Raw genomic sequence first — 27,124 nt, forward strand, 5'->3', positions numbered from 1 at the left:
CAGCGTGTAGAAGAGCACCGCCACACAAACTGTTTTAGTGCATAGACGTGGCTTTTTGGCAGAAACTCGAGGGCATTTTTTGGCGGCGAGTCCTGAAGCTACCAACATACATTTCTATGACTCAGCTAAGACATGAGCTTTCTTTAAACTTGTTACACACTACTGTCTTGTGGAAATCTTTAATGGCATTCCGGAAAATGATTGCATCGCCCATGTCTCCTGCTTATCAGATTTTTTCCAAGAGTACTGGACCTGGTCACTCCAATTTACTTGAAGAATGGAAACAACGTTCGACACAGTTATTAACTGGTGCCGATTTAAACACCGACGAACTAATAATGAGACCACAATCTGCGAAAAAAAAGTTTGAGACTGTGAAGTGGATTCAAAATAACGAACAAAGGAGAAAAATGGCCTCAACATTAGATGCTGGAATAGGTGAACTTAAGCAAGGAGTTCCATGTAACTATCTGACGAACTGCCCGTCGAGACACCATCGTGAGCAGTTCCTGCGAATACGGCTGAACGCCATTGACACAAGAGCCATGTTGTGGCTTCGGCATTCCAAAGAAGTAACTGACGACATATGCCGATTTTGCTTGAAGGAGCCCGAAACCCTTGAACACTTAATAACTAAATGCACGTCAATTACTGCAAAACGTATCCTACATCTTGGGAACTTTTGTCCTGCGAGCCCAGATTCTCTAGACTGGTGGTCTCATGCAATGGCAGGCAATTCGGTGAAACTATGCTGTGCGATAGTTGATTTCATCGCCTCTCTCAATTTGAAGGCTGTGGGTCAATTAACTCAGACTGTGCCGCCCTAATCACAAAGCTAGATGGCACTTGCACGGTGGCTTCGGTTGCTCCTGTGTGTTCTCTTTGCACTTATTTTTATTGCATTTTCTCTCTCGGTTTGATCTAATGGTAGTGTTTTTGGAAAAACACGCGAAAAAAAAAAAGTTTTGTAATAAAAGTCTGATGTCACAGTGTTACGCTGAGACATATTAGACTGATGTTGCAAAAAAAAAAAAAAAACTGTTTGCTTGCAATGACATTGCTGACAGCATTGAATCTACCGGTAATCATTTTGGTAACAACAGGCTCTGAGTGGCTTTTAATGCAATCATTTCATCATCTGTTGAATGGGAATAATCAATATCAACTTCCAATTGGCAATGGCTATATGCCGGTGTCGTTAAACAATGACATTTTGGAAAATAATAGTGTGGGTATTATGGTCTACTTAAAAACACAAAAGAAAGAACCATTGTTGAAGTGCTAGTGTTTTTAAAGTGGTGATCTGGAAAAGCAATGAAAATTCCTATTTTTAAGGAAGCAATCATGTGTATAAATAAACTTCAAAGACATGTAAACATCAACATGGTTCGAATGGTTATCATTGGTGATCTTATTCAGAATAAATATTTTTTTCTCAGAAATATTTAACGAAGATGCAAAGAACCGGTTTCCATTGGCAACTGTGCCTAACCTCCTATATTAACCAGCTCGAAAATGTGATCCTAGCTTTCTGTCTCAGGTTGCTCTGGTAATGTATTTCTTTGGAAAAAAGTAGCAGAGGAGGACAGAATGTCAGTGTCTAACATGTAAAGATTGCTGTAAAAAGTATCTCCAGTAACACAGGTAGAAGAACAAATTAAAATCAATGACACCAGTAAAAACCATGTCAACCATACTGAAAGTTACATGATGTACGAGGGCTTGGAACAGCACATTAGCTGTTGATAGTTCAGAGACTCTTTTTTGCACCTTGCCTTACAGATCAGGACATCAGGAAGTCAACACGTGAAAATAACCAGTCTGGGTCACGGAAGATAAAGTGCATCGCCTTTTGTTTAGACCTGTGGACACGGCGATTCATGATTTGGTAAAGTACAGAGTACAGCGGAATGCCGATACAACATCTCAGTCATGATAACATTCAGAACAATAATAATTCTACAATTTCCCATTTTCGTTGTCTATATTACACAATACAAATATACAGAGAGAATGCAGCTATTCAACGTCTCGCCAGGAGCACTGTCAGTCTCACCCTCTGTCAAACCAGAGGGCGGTCATCTTTTACAAGAGTTTTTTGTTTTTTACTTTTTTTACAGTCCAACATTACAATATATACAAAAAAAGAAACCGAAAGATTTGTTTTTTCGCTTTTCTTTTTCTTCAAACCAACAAACGCGTGAGAACAGAACAGTTTAAAAAAATAAAAACTGTACAAGGGCAAATCTAAAGGGGTTTTGTTGAGGCTTTGTAGAGGACAGCAGAAGTATAAATCATTGCTACAGTACCGTGTACAGAAATGGCATTTTTCATATTTTTTTTTCTTTGTTGGATTTTTATGTTTTTTTTTCTCATTTTTTAGTTTTCTTTGCCTACCAAAATAAAGAACATTTCATTTTTGTAAAATCTTTATGACACGGAGGCACTGGGTACACAGATGGAGACCACTTGCCCTGCCCACCTCCCAATATTGTCAGCAGTGTTGAGGTACCCCAAAAGCAGTAAACATCCACATGTGCAGAACACTGGACAACAGCAGGAAATGGGAATATTATGCCTACTCGGCAGACAAAGAGCAATCAGACTTCTTGATGGTGAAATTCTTCATATACATTGAACTTCATAGCCGATTTTTTTCTCTATGGGTTTAAGACTAAATCTCTAGTCGGATTTCTATAACGATGTATTGCTCCATCAAAACTGAAAACACCCTCGGAACGCTCAGTGTGGATCCTTTTAGTAATGACCCTTTTCCCTTCAAACACACTTCCCTGCACACTTTGCCCTCATCGTTCATCCACAAAACAATGATACTGCACCACTGAACCTCGTCTTAGAAATGTTATCGCAGTCAGACAATGATAACATCATAGCCTGATGCACCCAATCTCGCGACAGAACTTTCGGTGATCAAATAGGAAAGGTACCTTTGAAAGCCGTGGCCATGATGCGTAGGCAGGAGTGCACGGTGGGAAGGTAATTCGGTGTGGTTAGGTTCAGGTTGTGCTGATATTTTCAAGGAATAGGCACTGCAATTGTTTGAAACAGGCAGGGAGATCTTGGAACCAGGAATGGTGATATGGGAAGGGTACCTCCGAACTAGCTTTCTCTGTGTGTTCTTCCACCATGCTTCTTGGCCCTTCACTGGCAAGAGACACTGCCGGCTTCACATTCTCATGCTATGGGGCAAGAGACCAGATCGGAACTGTCCAGAAGAAGTGGAGCGATGGTGTGTTAGACGCGCATTTCCCAGTCCCCAGATGTGTACCCAGTCCTCCATGCACAGCCCCGTCATCAACACAAAATCGAACACCGCTGAAAGTTCAGTACAGAAAACATTTGGCGGGTTTATCTAGGCATGAAGCGGTACCTCTAACTCAAACCACATTGATCAGAAACGGTGTCCCCAACGCACTTGTCTTTGGAAAGTGTACATGTCAAAGTATATATATTAAGAGAGAGGTTTGTTGGCGGACGGCTTTGCCGTGTAAGACCATTTGTAGTTCAAGGATTTATACTCCCTTGGTAGATGTGGTTTGCAAGTCCAAATATCCCTCCGAGACCTTCCCCGCACCCTTTGTGGCATCTAGCAGTGTGATATTAGTTTAACTGCCATTGTGAATCTCTTTACACCACTAAGGATGAAACATGGTTTTCTTTTCTTTGATTGGTGGGTTTAGGAGCGGGGTGGAGGAAACAGCCGCGCACAGCCACCAATTGGAATGGCTCCACCTTCCCCGTTCCATAAGAGGTCTTCCTTCTCTCTCTCTCCATATATAAGTTTGTTCCATGCTCACTTTTCACAGTATCCTATCCTCCTCAGGCATGAGGATAAGACTGTCCCTTGCAGTGGGGAGACTGCTTTGGTTCGGAAGCTATTCAATGATCAAAATAGAACTCATAAAGGTGCATGAACGAACCGACAACATCATGCATGGGTATGAGGACGGCTAACTCTTCGTAACCTTGCATCGATCCTGGGTTTGGTAGGCGAACCCCAAGCCTTTTCGGGTTCCATTCAAAAGCGAGCAGGAACAATCGAAACATTAAATACTAACGAAATGGAAGAATGGTATGTGAGTATATGAAAATTCCTTTTTTTTCTTTGAGGCAAGTAACAAGACGGTGCTTGTTGATTATTTTTTTCTTTTTTTTCTTTAAATACAACCTTTGATTTCATGGTGGCATTGTGTGCAGAAAACAAAAGTTTTTTGACTTTGCTTTTTTTTTTTCTCTCTCGTCCTCTCTCTCCCACTCTTCTCCAGGGGAGACGTTTGAGTCTTTTTATAGACCAGGTAGCAGAGACACCGTCTTTTTATAAAATAGATCAGATCAAGGAGTGGCAGGCGCCTCCAGGAAGCAACCGTAAGTGCGCATAATATCCGGTGGTAAACCGGCTTAGTTTTCAGGTATGTGGCTCTGCTCGCTTGCGGCCTTCCGTCCCCACAACCCACTCCAGAAAGTGCTAGTTCAGAAATAGGCTTGTTTTCCCTCTTAAGGCAAAGCCTCCCTTGTCCAAATTTCTTCTGGCCTCCAAGCAACAAGTTAAAAGATGTTTAAAAAATACATAGATCGTACGCTAAAAGCGTCCTTAGATTGTCATATGTCACATGACCCAAATGTTAGAGTGATTCCAATTACAAAAGAAAGAGAAATCTGGCAGTTCCTTCCTTTCTGACCAGATTGGAATTTCATCACAGAATTTGCTTTCAAGACCCACATAGGGGCACAGGGATAATCTGTTATTTTCCCCAATGAAGGCTTTGTTGTCCTCCCATTGGAGAGGAGGGACCAAGCATTACCTTTAGAGCATAGGCCTGGAGACTGATGGTCATTAGTACCAGCTGTCAAGTTAAAACAATGGCTACCATCCTCCACAATCCAACAAACGACAACTGGGAAAGAACTACCATTCGTAACTAACAACATTGAACTCCTTCCAGCGCAGTGTCGTCCCTTGCCTCACTATCGATGTGTGGCAGCTTCAGGCTCACGTAATCAGGAAAAGACTGTTCAAGAATCGGTGCCCACTGACAGGTGAGCCAGTTTGCACCCTGCTTGCTTCCAGGAGGCGTCTGTAGAACTTTAAGGAACACACATGTCACAAGACAACACAGACATTCACTTCTTGGTGCTAGAAGCAGGGTATTCTTCCCGGACAGGTAGGGACCGTGGGCCTTCCGGCACATGCCAAAGTGCTGTGTGCAAATACCTCCTTGCCATCATTTACCCCTTGTGGCTACTTGAAGTGCTTAGCGCGGGATGAGGAGGGCCTCATAGTGGCCAAGCACTTACGCTTGCCTTGAAGGCATCATGTGCCTAAGTGGGAGCAGACACAACTGGAAAGGGCGTGGAGGAGCGAGCATCGTGTACGGACACCGTATGCAAGAGAGCAAAGGATATTAGAATGCAGGGAGAAGACGATTTTCCAGGGATCCCACTTGCCCAAGGAAAGCTCATCCACTAGGCCACCGCGCTCCATTTCTACTGTAATACACAGACACCTGATGCGCGGTCGCCGCTTTGGGAATCCTTGCAGAGGTGGTTTTACAAGAAAACAATTTCAAATTTGAAATATGAAGAATATGAAAGTGCAAAAGTTGAATATTTCAGATTTTGGCTATTTCGCCTTATTTGAAATTGTGAATGCTCATTTGAAATCATACACAACAATTTGATTTCTGACCTATCTAAATTTGATTTCTCAAAAATTGTGGTTTTGGGTATTGCACAGGGGTCTAAGTGCTTGAAAACCCCAAATGCTGCCCCCAGTGAATGTCTGATTTGAGTATGATGCCCCTAGTGGTAAACGTCTGCAACATGGCTGCCGCATGGCGAGTGCCTGATATATGCTGCTCCAAGTGAGGGACTTCTGTAAGTAGGATGACACTAGTCAAAGCTTTCTGTGTCTGTCTGTCTGTATCTATCTAGCTATCAGGAGTCTCAGGAGGATAGCGGAAGCAAGATGACGCGGAGCAACACAGGTTCGATTCCCGGGCCCGTGCATAGAAAGCTCTGGGTATTAAGCACATTATAAATAACCCATTACAATATCCTTGCTGCCCCTATGGAAAGACTGCTGTCACTAAGCTATTCCTTGAAGTAAAATGCTTTAACTATACTGTTCCTAGTGAGCGACTGGTGTAACTATACAGCTTCTAGTCACTGCCTTATCTATATAACTATTATGTTAGGAGGTCCCTTTTCAGCCTCTGCCATGGTGACCACTTTAACTATGTACAACACCCATGGCCAACCTTAAGTTCCTTATGTGTCACTATACGCTTCTAAACTAGTGATTTCCCTGTCAATCAACTGCCCCACTATACTACCCTGCATAGACAACATGCTAAGGTATTACGGGTCTTCGAGCCAGATAGACAAAACCGAACTCTACTGATGCACCCAAATATATTCTCCCCAAAAAATTAACAAAGCAAATAGCCCTTCTGCCACAGGTTACAATGTTGCAGGAAGTGCAGTCGTGGTCGTGAGGATGTGGCGTGTGCTAAGGAATTAGGGCATGGCCTAGTATCTGTCTTGGTCTAGTATCCGACTTGGCCTAGTATCTGTCTTGGTCTAGTATCCGACTTGGTCTAGTATCTGACTTGGTCTAGTATCTGACTTGCTCTAGTATCTGACTTGCTCTAGTATCGGACTTGGCCTAGTATCTGTCTTGGTCTAGTATCCGACTTGGTCTAGTATCTGACTTGTTTGCCGTGGAACCTGGAGACCTTTGCTCACATCCCCAGTTCGTCACACTGTGTGATGCTGGGAAAATCTTTTTATCTCCCTTAGTCGATAATACTCAGGTCCTCTCCGGGACATTACACATAATACTCTCTTTGGACAGTGGAATTTCATTGCAGGTTTTTGGATATTTCATTGCTGCAAGCATCATAGATTGGTGTAACACATTGGGCTTCATTACGGCTTTGGCGGTTGCCATGCCGCTATTGGGTCCGGATTACCTGAATGGGGAATTACCGGGCCATTCTGAGTTAGGAGGGCCCGGTAATTCCTCCCTCAGTGAACCCGGGCCCGGACCTTCCCCATTCCCATTCGAGCCCCATACGGCTCAATGGGAATGGGTGCAGGGAGCTAACAATGGGCGATTACGACCTCGATAAAGCCAGGCGTCCTTACCGGGTCCCGCGAGGGGACCTCGTAATCGTGCGGAATGGTGTTAACGTGTCCGCATCCATTAGCGGAACCCATTAACCCATTCCGCACGGGTCATAATGAGGCCCCATGACACTTATGAGGAGGGATACATTTTGCTGACAATGGTTGTGAGTTTCCAGGAGAAACTGCTGTTGCTCACACAAGGTGGAGCTTAGTCTTTGGAAACATGCTCAAGAAACATTCCTTCGGGCAGTGGGGTGTGCTACCCGGGAGACTTGGGTATAGACCATGCCCGCATGAAATAACAGGAAGACCACAGGAACCTAATAATGTAATTTAGTGAAAAGCCAGTGGTTGGAGGTTTGCAGTGGTATAATCTAGCATTCAAGCCCACTGCAGAGTGCTATATAGGGCAAAAAAGGGCCAGAGACCAAAAGAAGAGCCTTAATGTGATCTGTGGGTCCCTCGAACACTTGGTTTAGCCCACTATGGCTAATGTTAGTGCTGTTATCTAATGGGCCATACGCTCAGGTGCTTTTCTTTAATATGGGAAACATGTTCTTGCTCCGAAAGCAAGGAAAACATGTATGAATGTAACTTTGGGCATCACTGCTTCACAGTTATTATACGTGAAATTCATGGCGCAAGACCCTCGCTTTCTTGGTGAAAACCATAAGGAACTGCCGACTGATAAATATATAGGCCCTGATTCACGGAACGTTTTCCAATGGGATTGCGCCATTATAAAACACTTCCATGAATCAGGCCCATAATGCTTACTCCTTAAATGGTGGTTGCTCAGGAAGTAAATGCACACAGCACAGAAACAGAGGGAGGTCCTAAATCTGTGCCTTACTCCACGGTCCTCCTGGTCCTTCTTCCCCACCATAGGACACCACTCTGCACAAGCATACGCACAACATTTCACACACAGACACTCACAATTAGCCACACTCCCATACATACAAGTTCCATGGCAACATTTGGTAAGGCAAAAATTGAAAGTAGCAGTAAGAAAAAGAGTCCCCTATTTCTATGTCTATAAACTTTTCTTAATGAAAGAACGCTATTTATTTTCTGGTCCAGGTACGGATCAAAGTTGCTTGTTTGCCAAGGATGTTGTCCATGGAAACCCAAAATCCAAACGCTGGTCAAGAAATAGATACGGTCTAGCCATCAATAGGGGAGTCCCATTAAAAGCAAAAAACAGAGAGGTGCTTACTAAAGTACGTTCTATAGTTGCCAACATGACCCATTCCAATCTGTAGGTACTTATCCAGTCCTGTTTTTTTCTTTGCATTCTGTGGCTTGTAGTCCGAGTTTTATAATGGGAAAGGTGGAATGACAAGTCCCCAAATGAAAAGAAAAAACCACGAGTGGATAAGAACCAGCAGATTGGAATGGGTCATGTTGGCAAGTATGACTTTCTAGCGGGGTAAACTTGCAGTGAGTGGAACACATTACATGGTCTTCCCATACATTACTCCATTCTGTCAGACCAGTAGTTGGATTAAAAAAAAAGCTAAACTGTATTAATTTCTGATTAATTGCATCTGTATTCATTTCCTGGAGAATTATATAAATGCCAGGTTGAAGGGTACTGCAGACTCCCTCTGTTTAAGGGAGACTTGGCGGGATGCCTGTAAATGATCTCATTACTATAATGTTTACCCGAAAAACATCTTTGTACCTTACAGTAAGCTTTGCAATTAGTTCATCAATTAATTGCATCCAAAAGGGTTCTTCTTGTCTGCTCTGATGAAGGAAAAAGTGTAGGTTTTTCTTCTACATCAGTAAAACAAAATGTAGGTGTAGCGGGCAATAAAGTTTGAGACAGACACACCCATATACACACACACACACACGCACGCGCACCCACGCCGTGCATGCACAGACACGCCCCGTCTGTGCATTGAATTGCAAGAGTACAATAACACACACATTTTTCTTTCTCGGTTATTGCAAATAAAAGGCACTACAACTTACAACAGAAATTAATCCATCATTAATAACCTACACACTATTGAGTGTGGAGTGAAAGGTCCTGTGGAGTGGATGTTAGAGTAGTAATATTCTAGGCCAAAACAATAGATATCGTGTTCAAGAGTAACCCTGGGCCCGTCCCCATCAACAAGAAAGGCAGTAGAGTAAAAGATTATGTGACGTAAGGCTCACCTGCCGCAGATGGTGGCGGTCCTGACACCGCAAGCCTGTGCTTCGTTTATCGTGCGATAGGGATCGGGGAATGCGGTTAAGCGTGTCCCCTTTATCTTTCGGAATTGAGCCACGCTATGCGGGACTGGGTCGAAGTTTTGCCACCCGGTGAAAACATGGTTACAGAGTGGCTATGCCCTTATCAAAACAAAACGGTTGCTCCGACTAACACATGTCCTTTGTAACTGGTATGTTTTTTTTGTCAGTGCCTTAAGCTGATCAGTGCCCACAAATTAGACGCACAAAGCTTGTAAAGCATATTTGAGAGGCTAGAAAACCCCCAGAGCGCTTTTTCAAGCCTTCATAGAAATAGATGCTATAGTGGGTCACCATCCTCTTGGTGGAATACATGATAATTCCATCATGGTCCTAAACCTGGGGGGCAAATATTTTGCTGTGAATCATGACCCACATGAAACCAACACAATTTGAATTCACCTTGGTTTTGTTGGAAATACTCCCAGTCACTGCGTCAACTCTGCGTTGGGCGACAGCTAATCCCTGGGGCCAGTCAGTAATGTGCAGCTCTTGCATATAGACATGGAACTCTAAAGAACAGCAGCAAAAATTCAAAATCAGAGAAAACAACGGCCAGGGGCAAATCGCGGTCCATTTTTTTGTACTCCCCCCGCTACAGCATTCAGCTAGTGCCCACGAGACATGGAGCACTTCCCTTTTTCAGGCAACTTATCCCCCAATCGTTCTACAAGTATTGCCATTGTGTGCAAAAAAAAAAGAATAAACAGAGGAAGACATGCTGTCGATCTCCTAGTGTTTTTGTTTTTCCGTTGAAAGAGTAAATCCCTCCCGACCTGACCCGCTGTCAACTTTTCTCCATGTTTGTAAAATATGGCATGAGTGTGGCTCTCTGGGGGAGCCCATAAACAATAAATTAACATTTAAAATATAGATATTTATAAAATACCCCAATCAAAAAAAATATATATAACATAAAAAAAACAAAGAGGTTTTGACTCGCTGCTGGCCACGCTCTGCTTGCAATGCCTTAGCGCCGTGCAAGGAAGGAGCCCGGGCAGAAAACGGAAGGCACGCCGCTATCTCGTTCCTTGGTTCTTTCCACATAACTCTCTTCTTCTTTTGTTCATTTCTATGTGTTTTTTCTCAGTCACCACCCTGGTGGCAAACGCAGGAGCGCCCCTAACACACTTGCAAGTGGAAAGTGCCATACTCCGATCAACAATAAAAAATCCTTTGAAAACACTCTTCACTGAAAATAAAAATATATATATATAATAACATAATACTTTTTTCTTACTAGCCACCCCCTCCTAATTAACCTCTTCACTGCCCACTCCTTCGGAGAACGATTGATCTTCTTTTCTTTAAAATGGCTTTTTATCACCGCACAGTTAAAACAGAAAAAAAAACAAAAAAACATCTGGGGAAAACTATTTAAAAAAAACTCCAAAAGGTTTCTGTTTTTCTTGTTGCATCCGTTGAAAGGAAAAGAAGAAAAGGTTCCAGAGTTGAAACATATTCGTATGGCAAAAGCTTCCTATGCTCCAAGCAGTTCTGGATCTACAGTTCCTGTGTTAGGTTCCCTTTTTTTAAAAAATATATATATTAAAAAAACGAGGGAGAAATGAAAAAATCCATTATATGTGTTTGTGTGTGTCCTTACAGAAATGGTTCAAGACTCTCCCATTAAAGTATCAAAGGAGGCATCGTGTACGCTCTGCTGTTCCCCAACTGTCAAGGCGGCCCCCACATCCTCATCGTCCTCGTCTGAGTTCTCCTGCGTGCAAAGCCTCCTGTCCTCGGCCGTGTGGAAGCTACTCTCATCGCCGGGACTGTGCTGGTCCTTGTCGGACTGGTCCGACTCCTCCCCCTCCTCCTCAAGTGTTAGCTCAAACTGGAACTTCTCTATGCACGCTTCCTCATCCTTGTCGGTGTCGTCCGGCGGTGGGGATGGGCTCTGCGGAATCATGCTCTGATACCAATCCCGGTTATCTTCTAGGGTGTCCAATATGTCCTGGGCATCAGGATGGACCAAGTCTGACCAGGTCTCCCACAGCGGATGGACAATGTAATCGATAAATCCCACCTGGAACGACAAAGAAACATTCTCATATGATCGGTCACCAAAACAAGAAAAGGTAGATTAGACACTGGGTCAAGAGAGCTTTGCTTTATCAATGTTCCTGAAATATTTCACATCTGTCCGTATACCTATCAAGAGTTTGGTTTTATCACCTGCAATGAGCGGGATCAGGGACGCGCCACATGTGTTCTGTGAATAGCATGGAAATGCAGTATCCTGTGGAGATCCTGTGTCTGTCACTGCGCACATTCAGTGAATATCAAGAGGCGCAGCTAGGATTGTCTAACAAGTGGGGCCTGACCACAATGACATTAACATCTGTAAATACCCACACAGCGTTGCTGAGTGGTCATGTATAGACACTCAGGCTCTAGCCTGTTTACGCCTCTGCACAGCAAAGATCCGAGAGGATGTCCCCCAGACCAAACATTGTGACTGCTACTGGTCACATTCTTTTTTGTGCAGGATGCCAATTTTTATGCTTCTAATTTACATCCGTGCCAACCAGTAGGAGAGCCTAAACCTGAATTGGCACAAAGTGCAGAACCTTTCCCACTTGTAAGCGGATACATTCATGGGAGTTGGCAAAAGAATAAGGACCCTCTCCCAGACATCTTCCTTCTGAATTTCCAATAATAGATCCTGCATCTTCTACAGTGGCTTTGAGTGACAGGAAAACAGGGTTCAGTTCTAAAGAGCACACCCGAGAACAAGCAACACAACAACCAAAGAAGCAAAAGGGCTTTAAATTATGCACTTCTTACCCAGGGACATGGGGAAACAAGTAACACTTTTGGAGGTTCTGTGAGTGGATTGAGAATGCCTTAAATTCTCAAAAAGGACATCTCTTAGAGGGCAAATTTGGCAACAGCAGCAGCAGAAATTCCAGCTCGCAATGTATTAATTAACTTCATTGTAGTTACAAAGCTTGCAGTTGGATCAGGGGACTGGCACCTTCCAACCACATGGGTTGAATGAGAATATACTTTAAAGATACTTTTATTTAGGATATATGGTTCAGGGGATTGGAACAGGGAAGTACTGTCCTTCATATCTAAAATGGAATAGGGTGCTAGCTTAGGAACAGGTCTACAGAGTTTTCCCTGTCTCCGGGACTAGTACATAGAAGCATAGCCTGTTACTGTTAAGTCTGAATGGATTTAGGATTCCAAAAAAAGTGCTGCAAATAATACTCATTATCTGAAAATAACAATAATGTAATAGTAATTAAAATAATAAAAGTAACAATGATGAAAATAGTAATAAATAATGGCAACAGTTATATCGATGACAATATTTAACTAGTAACAAAAATTGGAATATCAAGAACAGGTGTAATAACAATCACAGCAATAATAATGCACATAACAACCTGCGACTTCTCCACAGAGGCAGTGTGCTTGTCACACATGGGGCTGATCTCCATCCCCCGCTCCCGTTCCTTGTCCCCCTGGTGAAAGAATTCGTCCATGATGCGGTCCGTCCACTGCCGGTACAATTCCAGGGGCTTAGTTGGGTTGCTGAGATCGGCACAGTGCACCATGTTCCGGAGGACCTGCAGACCAAGAGCAAGCAGCAGTTAGGGTTTCATCTGTGCGTGAGAACTAGTAGGTTGCACAAGAAGACCAGTCAGATTTCTTTGAATGAGTCCATGAAATTCTTAAAGCGCAGCCCGGTGTAAACTTTACACCTCTGCCTGCATGTAGAGTGTGCCTTTGCTTTGCTGTGACTCGTTTTTATTAAAGTCTTGCTGTGTTTTTCATGTCCCTCTGTGCTCTACCACTTGAGTCATACAATTGATCCGCTATTCACTTTTAGAGAGATAATTCAAAGTATTTTAACCACCTGTGTTTTCTACAACTCTGAACATCTTAGATCTAGGCCTTTGTCACTATAAAAATACACATTAATAGAACTAGACAAATAGTTCTGAAATGTAGAGCATGCACTAAATGTGGTGGTTAGTAATCCTGGCTAGTCATCATTTGGTGCCATAATAATTTACCATAAATTACACTCACATAATGATGTGCGAGTAGTTTCAACTAGGGATGTTACATGAAATTGTTAATGCCTGTTGAGTCTACACATGTTTCATTCCATTGGCACTTCCCCAGGACCCAATTTATAAATACATTTGGTTTTCCATAGTGATGACAAGGAAATGCATGGTTTTACAGATCACCAGTTTAAATCATTGTAATTCAGGTAATTTGCCCCTTTTGTACAACTGTTTCAGCCGATGGGCATGAGTCCTTGGTAACAATTTTGCGTCCCACTTACAGTGTTTGTATGCTGCAGGTAATGTGGCCTTGTATGGTGGACACTTTGGAGCCCATTGCAATTAATGTTCTGGTCTACCTATACGGTGAAGCCCCGGTAGAAAAGGTATCATAAACCTCTTCTTTGCCGTGAAGACGATGAGGTTGGGCACAAGATGTACCATTATAACCACGTTATGTTCTGGATTGAGAGTAGCTGGCTTGCGCATAGTGTTATTCCGTCACTTGTTTCTCAATCTGAGGTAGCAATCTGTGTTGTGTTTGTGGAGTACAGTGGGGCTCTACCAATATATCTGTCTCCGCCTCCTTCTCTGCATCCTGTAATTTTATATTACATCTATCCACAGTTCTGCTGAGCACTTCATCATTGGAGAATGATGACTAAGTGAGTTCTTCCCACAGACTCTGATCCTCATCTGAGTATTCCTCCTTGTCTTCACAGGAGCCATCCTTCCCCACTCTACCACTCTATTTCATCATCAACATCTTATGTATAATCATGCAGCGTTGTGATCTTCAGTTGAATGTACGTTCGATCAGTAGGCGGCATGACGAAGTGACCGTGAGATCAAAAAGCTGCCAATATCTCTTCTAACCACTCTTTTAGTTTTGAATATAGGGGGTGACATGGGCTGGGAGGAAATATCAAGGGCAACATGTTTGTCTTGGAAGCAAGACAATGCAGAGCAACACAGGGTTGAATTCTAGTCCCGCACTTAGAGACTGGTCTCTGATATTTAGCGCGTAATTAAAGATTAATTAATGCCAATCCTCAGCAATTGACTTAAGGGGATTTCATAAAACCAAATCTAAGGATTAAGCGTAAGTGCTATATAATAACACATCATTATCATTTGGTCATGGACGTCTGCTTGCATTCACAGTAATTTGGTAATATGGGCCTATACACACTGATCTTAACGATACATATACATATGGCGATCCATTCAGGTATGAAATGTACATCACATTATAGTGATATCGTAAACGTAATTTGTGTACAATGCTATGTGATGCCACTTCCTGTTTTTTCAACGGGTGAAAGTTTGTGTTCCATCGCTTTCTGCGATATCACTCGGGGTGGGGTCAAATGACATCACTTCCTGTGATGTCATCAGGGGGTGGGTGGTCAAGGATCGTGTGATGTCACTTCTGCCACCTCTGGCATTTTGGTGAAATGACGTCCTGGGATGAAATCCTCAGCATCTAACCTGCTGGGGTTTTTGGCTCTGTAATGATAGAAGTATGTCCTTTTGGTGCTGAAGTATCAGCTCCTACTTTCTTTCATGCTGAAGCTTGCGATGCATGCATTTTCGAAGCCTGAGGTCCCAAACATTGTTTCATGTTTTGCGGTATCAAAGCCCCCAAATCGTTTTTTGGTCCAAAGGTAGAGATGCAGGTCTTTTAGCCCCCAAAAAGTTTGAAAATGTTCACATTGCTGGAGATATGATGCTTTAGGAACATGGATTCAAGTATGGTTACTCAGAAGAGATTTTTGCTATTTTCAGTGTATATTTGTCTGCAAGAGGTGATTTGCCATTTCCTGAAGATGTTGAGGAGTTTCATGGGAATTACCAGGCGGGGGGTGGGGGGACAGGGCCTTTCTCCCTGCAAGTCTCCTGCGTTGGTTTTGGCACTGAGGTCTAAAACCTTTTTTCAGGAGACTCTTCAGACTCAACCTCCTGGTCCTCGACACCAGACTAGAGCTCTACTTCCCCCTTGCACTCCTCTGTCAAGTCATCTACTGACACAGAAGCAGTAAAAAGGCCTGCCCTCATAGCATATACAGCCCAGCCTGATGTGATTTATATCCACCCCACCTCCAGAGCCTTGACTCCACCCCCAGGGGTGTGTCCATGACCACCCCAGAGCGAGCTGTGGTAGATGTAGGGCTAGGGAAAAGTATGTACCAGTCCTTGTGCAACAATGATGAGAGTGGGCAACAACCCCTTCTGTGGGCGGCTGCTTTCAATTGCCAACACAGGAGAGGTTTACCAATGTCACATAGATTTATATTTATATTTATATTGATAGTTCAGTGCTCACACCATCCATTAACCCTTGGTGTGCATTAAGAAAACATATACCTTGTATAACACATCAATACACAGTAGTTTCAAATAGATGCTCCACACTTATTATTGTTATTTTTTACATGTGAGTGTAAGATGCATTCATTGACTGTTCTTTACCGGGTGACTTTGAACATAAATATTCTTTTAATCACAAGAAATATGTAATAAAGAAACAATGCAATCATTAATACCACTATACAAAACACACCAAGAATGCAAAACGTCATTAATGAAATGGCTGAAATCAATGTGGATGTCTCTACCTCTGATCAAGACTGGGAGTGATCATCCTTCTCCATGGAACCATAACCACCTAAAAGACCACCAGGTCCTACTAGCCAACCTTAGAATTCATCCTAAGCAATTTGCATCAAAGCAACTGCCTTAATAAATACATTTCTCAATGTGATATCAAATGCAGGGTAAAAGGCATTTTTATACTCACTAACTGTAGAAGGTAGGGAGTTGAAGAGTGCTGGAGAAAATGTGATGCCTGAACACATCCACAATTCAAAAATAAAATAATCATTAGAAAATAAAAAAAACAAATGAAACCAAGTGGGAATATTCCCAAAAGATATCTATTGCTGCACCGTGGGCATTTCTTCAAAATTGCATAATAATAGGATTCAATGCTACAAAAGAATTAAATGAATTAAAAAAGAAGAACATGCCCACTGGGCTTACTGGTGCCAGCATATAGACAATTCAGAATAAGGTGTCAGCTCTTAGGCAGTGAGCTGAAGTGTCTTAGGGGAAAAGGTAAAGATCTTTCCCAAAGCAGCTAAAAAAGTATTTAAGTTCTGCTAAAAAATGTATAGACAATCGCCAGAATCCAGCTTGGGGCTTCAACAGTCCAGCAAAGGAATTAGGAGTGGGGTGACCCCTCCCATCTGGAAAGCCTTGCTGCTATCTATCTCCCTCCAGCCATCTGCATCTGCCTTGTCCTCCTGCCAGCTCTGTTGCCCCGAACAGCCATCCCTAGAGGCTGAGCTTACTCTGTTATATACCCACTGTGCGGTCCCCATTTCCAAGCCCTCCCCTCCTACTGTATGTCCATCAGAGGTCATTAGGAATTTTGCCAATAATTGCATTTCACCTGACAAAATCTTTCTCTTGCAAGGACTAGCCAAGGACATGCTCCTGGCCTTCAGAGGGTGCTAGGATTCTCACCAATAATTGAAATTTCAGCTGGCAACATCTTTCTCCTGCAAAGACTAGCCAAGTAGATGGTCCTTTCCTTCAGAGGGCACTAGGAATCTCGCCAATAATTGCATTTCAGCTGACAGCAACTTTCTTCTGCAAAGACTAGCCAAGGACATGGTCCTGCCCTTCAGAGGGCACTAGGAACCTCACAAATAATGGGTTTTAGCTGATATTACTGTGTTTAGGATCAGACTAATCAAGGAAAATTCTCTGTCCTTCAATGGCATTTAGGGATTTTGCCAGAAACAGTATTGTTGGCTGTTCAAACCCTTATTGTGCACACCATGACCCAGGGTATGGCCCTGTCCTTCATAATAGAACTATACAAGGCCTGCATATTTTAGTTTGTATTGTTTGTTATCTATGTTTTTTGTTTTGCGAGAACATTGGCTGCCTTCCAGGAATGGACTTCCATAGCCGTTAACATACATTGTTTATACAAGCAGAAGGTACTGTTTCAGGTTCAAGGTCATTTGCTCGCAGCCCAGAATTTTAGAAAAAAAACCTCTAATGCACTTTATCGAAACATGGAAAAGCAAACCTTGTGGCTTGTATTTTACTAAATATACACGTGTTTATATATCTCGCTGTGCATTATAGCAAGGAGTCTGCATTACACCCAATATGAAACTGTTTTCAACACACAGAAGGCTTGCTCTGCGACTCAGATTACAGGCCATATTAAGCATGGCTAATATGAGAAGACACAGAAAATACATGACACGCGCTTTTCCTGCAGCTTTTATACTTTTTGGGCTTGAACCAAAGTCTTGCCATGTACGTGGCTTTGGTCGGGTCCTGTGGTAGAAAGTTATTCCAAAGTTGCTGTTTTGTTTATGCATGGGATTGCATCACCCAAGATAAACCATTTGTTTTATATTTGAGTTATTACAGCAACATATATTATTGAACATTATACAAAAGACAGCAATGTTGGCTATATAACATGGATCACACTGAATCATGCACACAAAAATGAAAATGGAAAAGGATTGGATATTTGAGGTGAAACACAAGACATGTATCCATACACCAGCCTAAGCACAACTAAAATTGAGCGTTATTGATCAGCACAAAATTGTAAAATACAAAAGTTAGAAATTGACAACAGAATGACAAATACTGATACATATGACCTGAAGCTGGTTTAGTGTATTTTTCTTTTTTAAGTCCAGCCAAAACCATTAACCAATGAGGTTGAATTTGTATGTTTGGAGTCCCCCTTTGCAAAGTCCTCCAAGGTGTTTTTCCATAACAGTACCAATTAACAGAAAAAACCTGGATGTTTGCAGCTACTAGTGGGAGCCTCACGCGAGGCTCATGGATGTCATAGTTGCATTTAGATATCAAGTCACTGCCTACTTCAGAGTCTTAAAAAAGTACCTGCAATATAATGGACTGTAGGGGTACATTTAATCAAAGGGAACTTAATTGTTGAACCAAAGCATGAGCTGATGGAATGGTGCCTTACTGTATTTGTGTATAATGGGCTTTTTCCAAATCCATACTTACGCGGTAGAGCCTCAGAAGTGATATATAATATACCATTCCATACAAATGGTACATAACCTACCAACTATATTTACTGAAGACTCATGGCATCCACATGTGATAAACATGAGGAAATATGCACCAATTAATTGGTGTTCTGATTCTGCACATCATGTGAAAAATGCTGCCATGTATATTAAAGAAAACCCAGATTCTATAATTGAAATGTGAATCTTTTTAAAATCATATGGTAATCAAGAGAAAAGTAAATAATGTTTAATTCTGTAAGACAATATGTAGTGTATCCTGTTTTTAAACTCATGTGACATAATAGAAATAATTGTGATTCATCTGTAAATTAAAACTGAAAGCTTTTAAACAAGTGCACATAAATCAAACTGCATTGTGAGTGCAATAAACAATCTGTGTGTCAAATGTACTTACATTACAATTAGTAGTGGGAGAAAAGTATAATCCCTTGTCACATGTCTAAAATATGTTGGATCTGTAAAATAAGTTTTTTTTCTCTGTCACCAGTCGCACATGATGATGTCTGATGACACAGTGTGGCAAAATGTGGACTCAAACCCACAGAAAGTTGAAAGAGCTATGGGATTCTGGAAAGTATGAAAATAAGATCGAGGAAGTCGGGTCAAACAGTGCTAAAGTGGAATAATAACTTGAGATGATGGTATGACTCCCTATGGCCTGTCCAGAGGAAGCCTGGAGCACACTTTGCCTAAATAGGAACTGATTCAACGAGATGGACTATAAGAAGAGACCAGTGCCCCTAGTTGACTGGGTGAGAGCTGACTAGAGCTCTGAGAGGCCATGCCAATGGTGTGCCTTAAAAGAAATAAATCAGCCCCAATGCAATTAGATATATGTTCTCAATAATCCTTAATCAGTAGGCCTGTGGAAGTGGGAGCAGGACTAGAAGGGAAGTCACTGGGGGAGCTGATGTCAAATAGAATGCTGAGTATTTTTCATCACTAAATACACCTTGCTCTCTGACAATAGTCAGAGCAAATGGAGAACTTATTTAAACTAGAAGGATAGCATTTTATGTGAGAAATGCAGATTGCATTTGTAAATAAAAAGGTGTTTTCAATGGGGCATTCTTTCACTGGAGCTGTGGATTGGTGTACAACACTCCACAGCTTTACAATGGCTTCATTCATTTCGACCCGTGAAAACCAAAGTTATTTAAAAAGAGGAATACTGAGAAAACCCACATTATTCTAGCGGGGTGAGAGGGTGTGATGGCTTGTCCATTCCCAGTCACTAGACAATTATGCAACTTAAAATGACCATCTAAACACCTCCAATGTTTTGGCACAGAAGGGGGAGTGTCCTTTACTATATATACTCAAATTATGAAGTAGAATTGGGGCGATAATTCCTTGCCTTTCTGAAAATCAGAATTTCATATTCCTACGTTGTGGGTGAGAATAAATAGTTTGTGCTATCGAAAATGAATGCACAGCTTTCTTTAACCCAAGCCTATAGAATCTTTATGCAACCCACCAGTTTGCATTTTGTTTATATGCCTACATTGAAAGCTAACAGAACCATATACATATGTGGTAATACTACGCAAATTAAGAAATGTATTTTAATGTTGTGTAAATTTGATGTTGACTTTCTCTGATGCCAATACTTGTAAATGGTCTAAAAGAAACCCCAATTGACTCTTCCTGTGAAACCTTTCCCTGATAGCAACACTTGTCATTGATGTTGGAGAAAACAAAGCAAATTAGGTAATCTGTTATTCAACAAAAGTAAAGCAAAATGGAAATGCCTTTTGTTTATTAAAATCTTTTACTTACACTAGCCAACAAGGTTAAGCATTGAAGGTATTTCCCCTATTGGTATCTAGAAATAGATGCATTACAGGGCCTGCAGTAGCGGCCCTGTAGTTATGGTTAAGTTGCTCAACTCATATGTAGAGCACTTTTGGGCGGCTCATAACTTCGCCCCCCTGGACGAATCTTCACCAAACTTTGAAAAAAAAGTATATGGCCCCCCCCCTCAGAATACTTTTTCAATGTTTGGGGCGGTTTTGTCCAGGGGGGCAAGGTTAAAGGGGGGGGTCCCAAAATGTGTGGAAACCCTCATAGGCTCAATGGAAAAAATATTTTTCTCACGCGTACAGCCCAAACCACTGGATGGATTTTCAACAAAATTTCGCCAGGAGCGGCGGCTTGATCCCAAAAGTGTGCTTTTGGAAATGTGGTGTAAATCTATCCAGTATTTTTTTTTTTTTAAACGGCCAACAAGTAGGCACAAAATAAAATTGTGATATCTGGGTCCAGGTCCGTGGACTCACTTCCCGATTTGGGTCTGCAGATGCCCCCTGGATGTGCCCGCTGATTGGTTAATTAAAAACATGAGGTTGAAACGGACGCCATGTTGCATTCGCGAACAGCGCCCGTAGTCCGCGGACATCGCGGTAAAAACATATAAAAAAACACAACTTGAACTTGTCAAACAAATGAAACAATTTCTGGGGAGGTCAGGAGTGATGAGGATGGATGGACTATGGCCCAAAAAAGCCAAAAATCAGGTGTTTTTTCTTCTCTGATTTACGCGAACATGTCAGATACATATTCCTGCATTACAGGGTCGGTGAAAAGCAGTTTTTGGATGGCTTATAAGTTTGGCACCACTCAATGAAATTGCATTACATTTTGCAATATAATTCTAGACCTGACCCTGAATGGCTATGCACAGTTTGGTGCTCTTTCGACAAGAGGGGGCAAAATTAAATGGGGGTCTAAAAATATGTGAAAGGCTTATACATTTGGTGCCATTTGACGAATCTGCACAAAGGTTGGAAAACGATTTCAGACCCAGATTCGATGGTTTTGCAAAGTCTGGTGGGATTGTCTCAAGAAGGGGCATGATTAGAGCGATGTCTCAACATTTTTGGATGACTTATAACTTTGTTTCTGTTCGACAAATCTGCACACATGTTTTCAGAAAGATTATAGACCCAACTTTGAATGTTTGTTTAAAGTCTGAATGGATTTTGTCCAGTGACCGCTAAGTTATACGTCTATTTTTTGTATGTACATTTTGACACTTCAAAAAATAAAACATGGACGGATTTGCAGAAAACACATACAAGGAGCATTGTCAAGGACCCGAAAGCATCGGTTTTGCAAATGTGTCCGTGTTTTATTTTTTGAAAAGTGTCATCATGTAGGTACTAAAAATAGTGCTATACCTTTGGTGACAGAGGTACAGCCTGTGGCCATGGGCAGTGACCAGATAAATCTGGCTACTGGCCATGACCAAGAGGGACCGGCAATGGGGTTAAAGTGGACATGGCCACCAGGGACCGGCTATGTGGTAACGTTTTTCAAAATTGGGATAGGTTTGAAAGGTAAATAAATGTCTGCTCGTGGCTACTGCCCAAAGTGGGCAGGATTCCAGCAAACATTCAGGGGGAGAATCAGCAAGGACCTCAAAACATGGTTTTGCAAATCTGCCCTGCGTTTTATTTTTCTAAAGTGTCAAAATGTAAGTACAGAAAATTAAGGTCTAACTTTGGTATCTGGGCAATGGGCCTGGCCCTGAGCAAGGACAAATGTGTACTCTGTTTTGCTTATTGGGGCATGCACCATGGCCGAAGTCCTAGGTTTTGAATGGGAAGAAATATTCTGCTTGCGGCTACAGCCTAAAGAGCTGGACTGGATTACAACAAACCTGCGCGAGGAGCATCAGCAAGGACCTGAAAGCATGCTTTTGCAAATCTGTCTTGTGTTTTATTTTTCCAAAGCGTGAAAATGTAAGTACAAAAAATTGTGATATAACTTTGGTGCATGGACAGTGGGTTTGCTGCTTGGCAAGAACGAACGCCTTCTCTGATTTAATTAAAAAGGGGAGTTGGATCAGGGGATGCAGACGTAGTAGAAGTATCCATAGAATATTCAACAGAACTAACCACCAAATTCGTGACATATGCTAACCATGTGAATCTAAACCAGATCAATCTTAAAGAAATAAATTGTCATGTGATGAAATAATGACTGGCAGGGATTGCTAAGCCCCAGATCCAGATTCAGCATATTCACTGCACTTTGGAACTTAATCTCCTTACAAATCCATACAGAGGGGAACTTGGATCAAGTATCTATTTTTTTTATTTATTTATTTTTATTGTAAACCTTCAGTTCAATATTACAATATCAAACTTTTGTTACATTGATTTGGTATTCTATTATGGATTTGTAGACCAACCCAACTCAAACTTAGTTACTAAAAGCATCTTTGTGCTTTTTTGCATGGGAGCTTCTCCGCTTTTCGGTTCCTTAAAGTTTGTCATTTGCCACCACTTTAGTTATATCTGCACGCAAAATCATATCAAGGAAATTGATTAAGCTGTATGATAGCTTAATATTTCTGCCAGCTGAAACAAATTCGCACCATTCTTCTGCGTCATAATTTATAGGTTTAAATGTGCTCAAATGCATTTCTCGCTGGGTGATGAGGTTGGAGCATGCAGTTATTAGATATTTTAGAGTCTCAACTTCTCCTGTTTCACAGAATCTACATTTGTTGGTTATGGTGTCTTTATTTTGGCGCGCCCAAAGCATTTCTCTGGCGTTCAATGCATTTAATCTGAATCTTAGAAACTGGTTCCTGTGATGGCGTGAAGGACAGATTGTTAAGTATTTTGGTTGGTTATGTAGTTTCAAAATACTTAGTGAATCGGGGAGAGTGGTTTTAAGAGATGATTGGTGTTCATGGGTGGAAATCCAGTCCCAGGCATCCAGCTTTTTTCTTGCGTGTTGGGGACGTTCGAGCAGCTCGTCGTGGCTATGTTGGCAGCTTCCATTATGGCTTTTAGTCTCATCTTCCATGATTGAAGTAGTCCCGATTGAAATAATTTGTTCCCGTTATTGAAAATATAGTATGCTGGAATTTGGGATCCAAGTAACATTTTCCTCAAAGAGGATAAAGATTTCCTTACAATCATCATATAGAGCGAATTTAGTGCTAGTTCATATCTTAACGCAACCATTGAGATGTATTTGGGGAGCCCCAAAGCGTGTCTCCAGAAATGGCCTCGAGTCTCTGCCAGAGGCGGTGGTCGAGGTTCCATGCTGTTTCTCTACCAAAGGCAATTGTGGGGATACATTTCTGAAGATAGAACGTTATTACCGGAGCAATTGAGAATTTTACGTAGTCTTTGTTAATTTTTGCTCCTTGTAAGCCCAGTTTGTTAGTTCTGTCGATTAAATCATTTGTCCATGCGGCTTCACAGATGGAGTCATTGATCATGATTGCCCAAATATCGTATGGACTTTACGATGCTTAGGGCGACATTTTCAATTGCCCATCTGAATTTTTTGTCTTTACTTGAGAAGCTTTTTCCGATGCACATGATCTTAGTTTTTTCCGTGTTTAAGGTCAACTCATTGGCTTTCAGATAGTCATTTAAATAGTACAGGAGATGTTGCAGACCAGTCTGTGTTTAGTCGATCAACACGATATCATCTGCATACACAAGGCATTTGATTGGTGTTCCGTTGATCTTCGGGGAGAAGCAATGAGCCGACTCCATCCACACAGGCAAGTCTGAGATGAATAGTTTAAAGAGTTCTTCTGCCAGTGGGCAACCTTGCTTAACACCTTTATGCATTGGTATCGATTGGGTCAGGGCACCTTGCGAATTCACTCTTATTTGGATGGTTGCGTTGGTATGCAGGGCTTTGATTGGCTCTAGTAGCTGAGCAGGACAGTTCCACCTTCGATGTTTGGATCAAAGCTTTTCACGTTTTATTGCATCGAACGCCTGCCTCAGGTCGACAAAGGCAAAAAATACTTTGTTCTTTGACTTTAGGGCATTTAGTTTTAGGATAGTCAGTAGGGTGAGGTTTACAACAACACCTACTTGTTCCGTAAAGCCAGTTTGTCGACAATCCGTTAGCCTAGCCTCGGATGCCCATGCAGCCAACTTCAGTCGAAGGAAGGAGCCAAATATTTTCCCAATTGTGTCTAGAAGGACAATAGGACGATAGTTAGCCGGATCGTCTCTACTGCCCTTTTTGTAGACCGGGACCACTATTGCCTTTGCCCAAGAAGGAGGCGTTTTCATGGTTTTAGAAATGTGGCTGACTAAGCTTTCAATAAATTTAGCCCAGTGTTCTTTATGTTTCTTTAACATGATGTTGGAGATTTGGTCTGGACCTGCTGCTCTCGAGTTCTTTAGCCTTTGAATTTCTATTTTGAGGTCTTCACAAGAAGGTGTTATATCCCAACCTTTTGCAGTAAATTGTGCATTGTTTTGTGCTTCTTGGTTGGGCATCTCGTATATCGTTGTAAAGTACTCAACACACTTCGCACTTGGGATTTAGTTAGAAATGCTTGGTATGGATTTTGAGTTTCCCTTATTTAGGATTGCCCAGATTTCACGCGTGTTTTCAGTGATTAATAGCTTTAACATGATTTCAGCTCTATTTTGTTCTATTATCACATAGTGAGATCTGATCCAGTTTCTGTAGACCTGACGCCGTTCTTTAACTTTTATTCGTTTCGATCCTAGATGACTTGAGGACTTCTTTATCAGTCGCAGATCTTTCTTCAATGCCTTTTTTGCCAGGGCAATTTCATTACTAAACAAGTGTTTTGGAGTGTGCCCAGTTATTCTTGAATTTGCAGATTTCAACGTGAAGTCAACCAACATGGGAGAATATTCAACGTTATTTGATTGAGAAAGACTCTGACATAGTTTTCGAATTAAGGGGCCTTTTGTTGTGAGCCGATTTCCTGCCACGTTTGTGACAGTTGAACTGCATGTTTGTCAGGCAAGTCATGACCTTCGCTTTCCCACACAAGACGCAACATATCATGGTCACTATGTTCCATCAGCACTACATGAAGTGAAGTCATTCTTTCAAAAAGTTTCGAGATGCCCAGATGTAGTCTAAGGTATTTCTACTCTGTAATCGTTTCCACGTTGGATTACCGGCTGATCGCCTTTGGTGTTTCCATTGACCATCTGACAGTTTCGTGATGCGAGGGCTTGTGACCAGAGTTGTCCTCTTTCGGCTACTTCGTTGTCTGGTAGCTGTACGTTTGTCTTCTTTTTTTTAAACCAGCTGCAGTTTAGGTCACCACATATGATTACTGATAAGTTGTTATAATTGAGAAAAGCTTTGTCAATTCAGTTTGTTACTGTGTTTATGAAGTTCTTAGTTGTGATCATTACCGGGTTCCAATATCGGTTGATTAGTAATAAATGGAAATTCTTGTTTAAATTAGAAGAAGCTATTTGTACTAGGGTACCTTGTACAAATGAATTTGGATTTACTGACACCAAAGGAGTCATCCATTTGTGGATTTTCAGTAGGGTTATTAAGCCTGAGAAGGGATGACATTTGGCGTTTTTTTTTTTGCTGGATTTAAGAAAGTTGCGAAACCATCTTGGGTCGGAGGATCACGTAGCGAGGTTTTTTGCAGACAAATTGCAAAAACTTCATCTAGGGATTCTGTGAAGTTGTTAAACAGATGAGTGAACCCACAAGTGGTCCAAGAAAGCACTGTCTGCTCGGGCTTTGTCTGTGTCACTCATTGTTATTGGTGAGTTCCGTTTGTCGAGCGAGTCCCGGCACTACTTCTTTCGACTGCGGCTTGATTTCCAGAGCCACGTCGAGTTACCTGGGAATATGATAATGATTTTCGCAAGGAAGTCCGGCAATCTTCACTTTGAAGCACGTCGATACTTACCCTACTTATCGATTTTTCAATTTGACTCGATATTTCAGGTTCCAAGGTGATGTCAAATCCAAATACAAGCAGCTCTTCTATTGCTTGTAATAATATATTTTTCACTGCAGAAGATGTTATATGGAGCAGTACCTGGTCAGAAGTTTTCTCTTTTGTATAACAATTTTAATGTTATCAGAAGATATTGTCTGAAGTTGTGGAATGCAGGCAAATAATCTCAAAACATTGGCTCGGTTTAGATTTACCTCGTTGTCATCAGTTTGGATGTTTTGTAGGCGAAGTTTCCATAGACACATGTTTGTTTTCGGACTTTTGTCGCCATGCACTCTAGATCGATGGTATACTCCATTTTTCTTCTGATTTATTGTTAGTTTTGGATTTAATTCAGAGCTTACAATTGAGGAATGAGCCTGCAAAACATTGGAGTTTTCCTTTTTCATTACCTCTCGGTAGTTTTTCCTCTCTTCATGTATATCATAAGTACAGTTGCAGGATCCGCTGAAGAGGGATCAGGAGTATCTTCACTTTCAATTGAGTACGTTGATCGATTGCATAAGTCAACAAAGCTTTCGGCCACAGAGCTAGAAGTACTTTTTTCGCCAGACTCCAAGCGCCAGCGTTTTGCCGTTTGCTTGTTTGGTAGTTGATTGGATCCTTTTTCCTGGACAAACTAATTCTGATTGAAGATCAAGCTGTATTGGACCATTTTTTCGTTCAAAGAGGCTTGTTTTTTTTGGCGTTGTGATGTTTCTTATAAATGTTTTCACATTTTGACAAACATGTTTTTGTTGTTTGCCTTTTTGTCCAAGTACAGTTGTCTTTTTGACAAGCTTTTGTGACTTGCAAGAGTTTTCACTCGTTGCTATAGTTTTGGCAGGGCCGCTGAATATGTTGAACGATTTTGTTTAGTT

At 41.7% G+C, this 27,124-nt stretch overlaps 1 protein-coding gene across 6 annotated transcripts in view; it reads right to left on the reverse strand.

The window, feature by feature from the left end:
* Positions 1-1,836: 1,836 nt before the first annotated feature.
* PDE4A (phosphodiesterase 4A) overlaps positions 1,837-27,124 on the reverse strand; it is a 1,505,614-nt gene continuing 1,480,326 nt past the window's right edge. For all 6 annotated transcript variants that reach the window (XM_069604083.1, XM_069604081.1, XM_069604086.1 and 3 more), the window contains 2 exons: positions 12,795-12,977; positions 1,837-11,425 (listed from right to left, as the gene is read on the reverse strand). In XM_069604083.1, coding sequence (XP_069460184.1) covers positions 11,012-11,425; positions 12,795-12,977 — 597 coding nt within the window. In that variant the 3' untranslated portion in view covers positions 1,837-11,011. The remainder of the gene's footprint in view (positions 11,426-12,794; positions 12,978-27,124) is intronic.

Source organism: Ambystoma mexicanum, chromosome 3q (genome assembly GCF_040938575.1).
Source record: "Ambystoma mexicanum isolate Mex_15411 chromosome 3q, UKY_AmexF1_1, whole genome shotgun sequence".
Taxonomy (NCBI): domain Eukaryota; kingdom Metazoa; phylum Chordata; class Amphibia; order Caudata; family Ambystomatidae; genus Ambystoma; species Ambystoma mexicanum.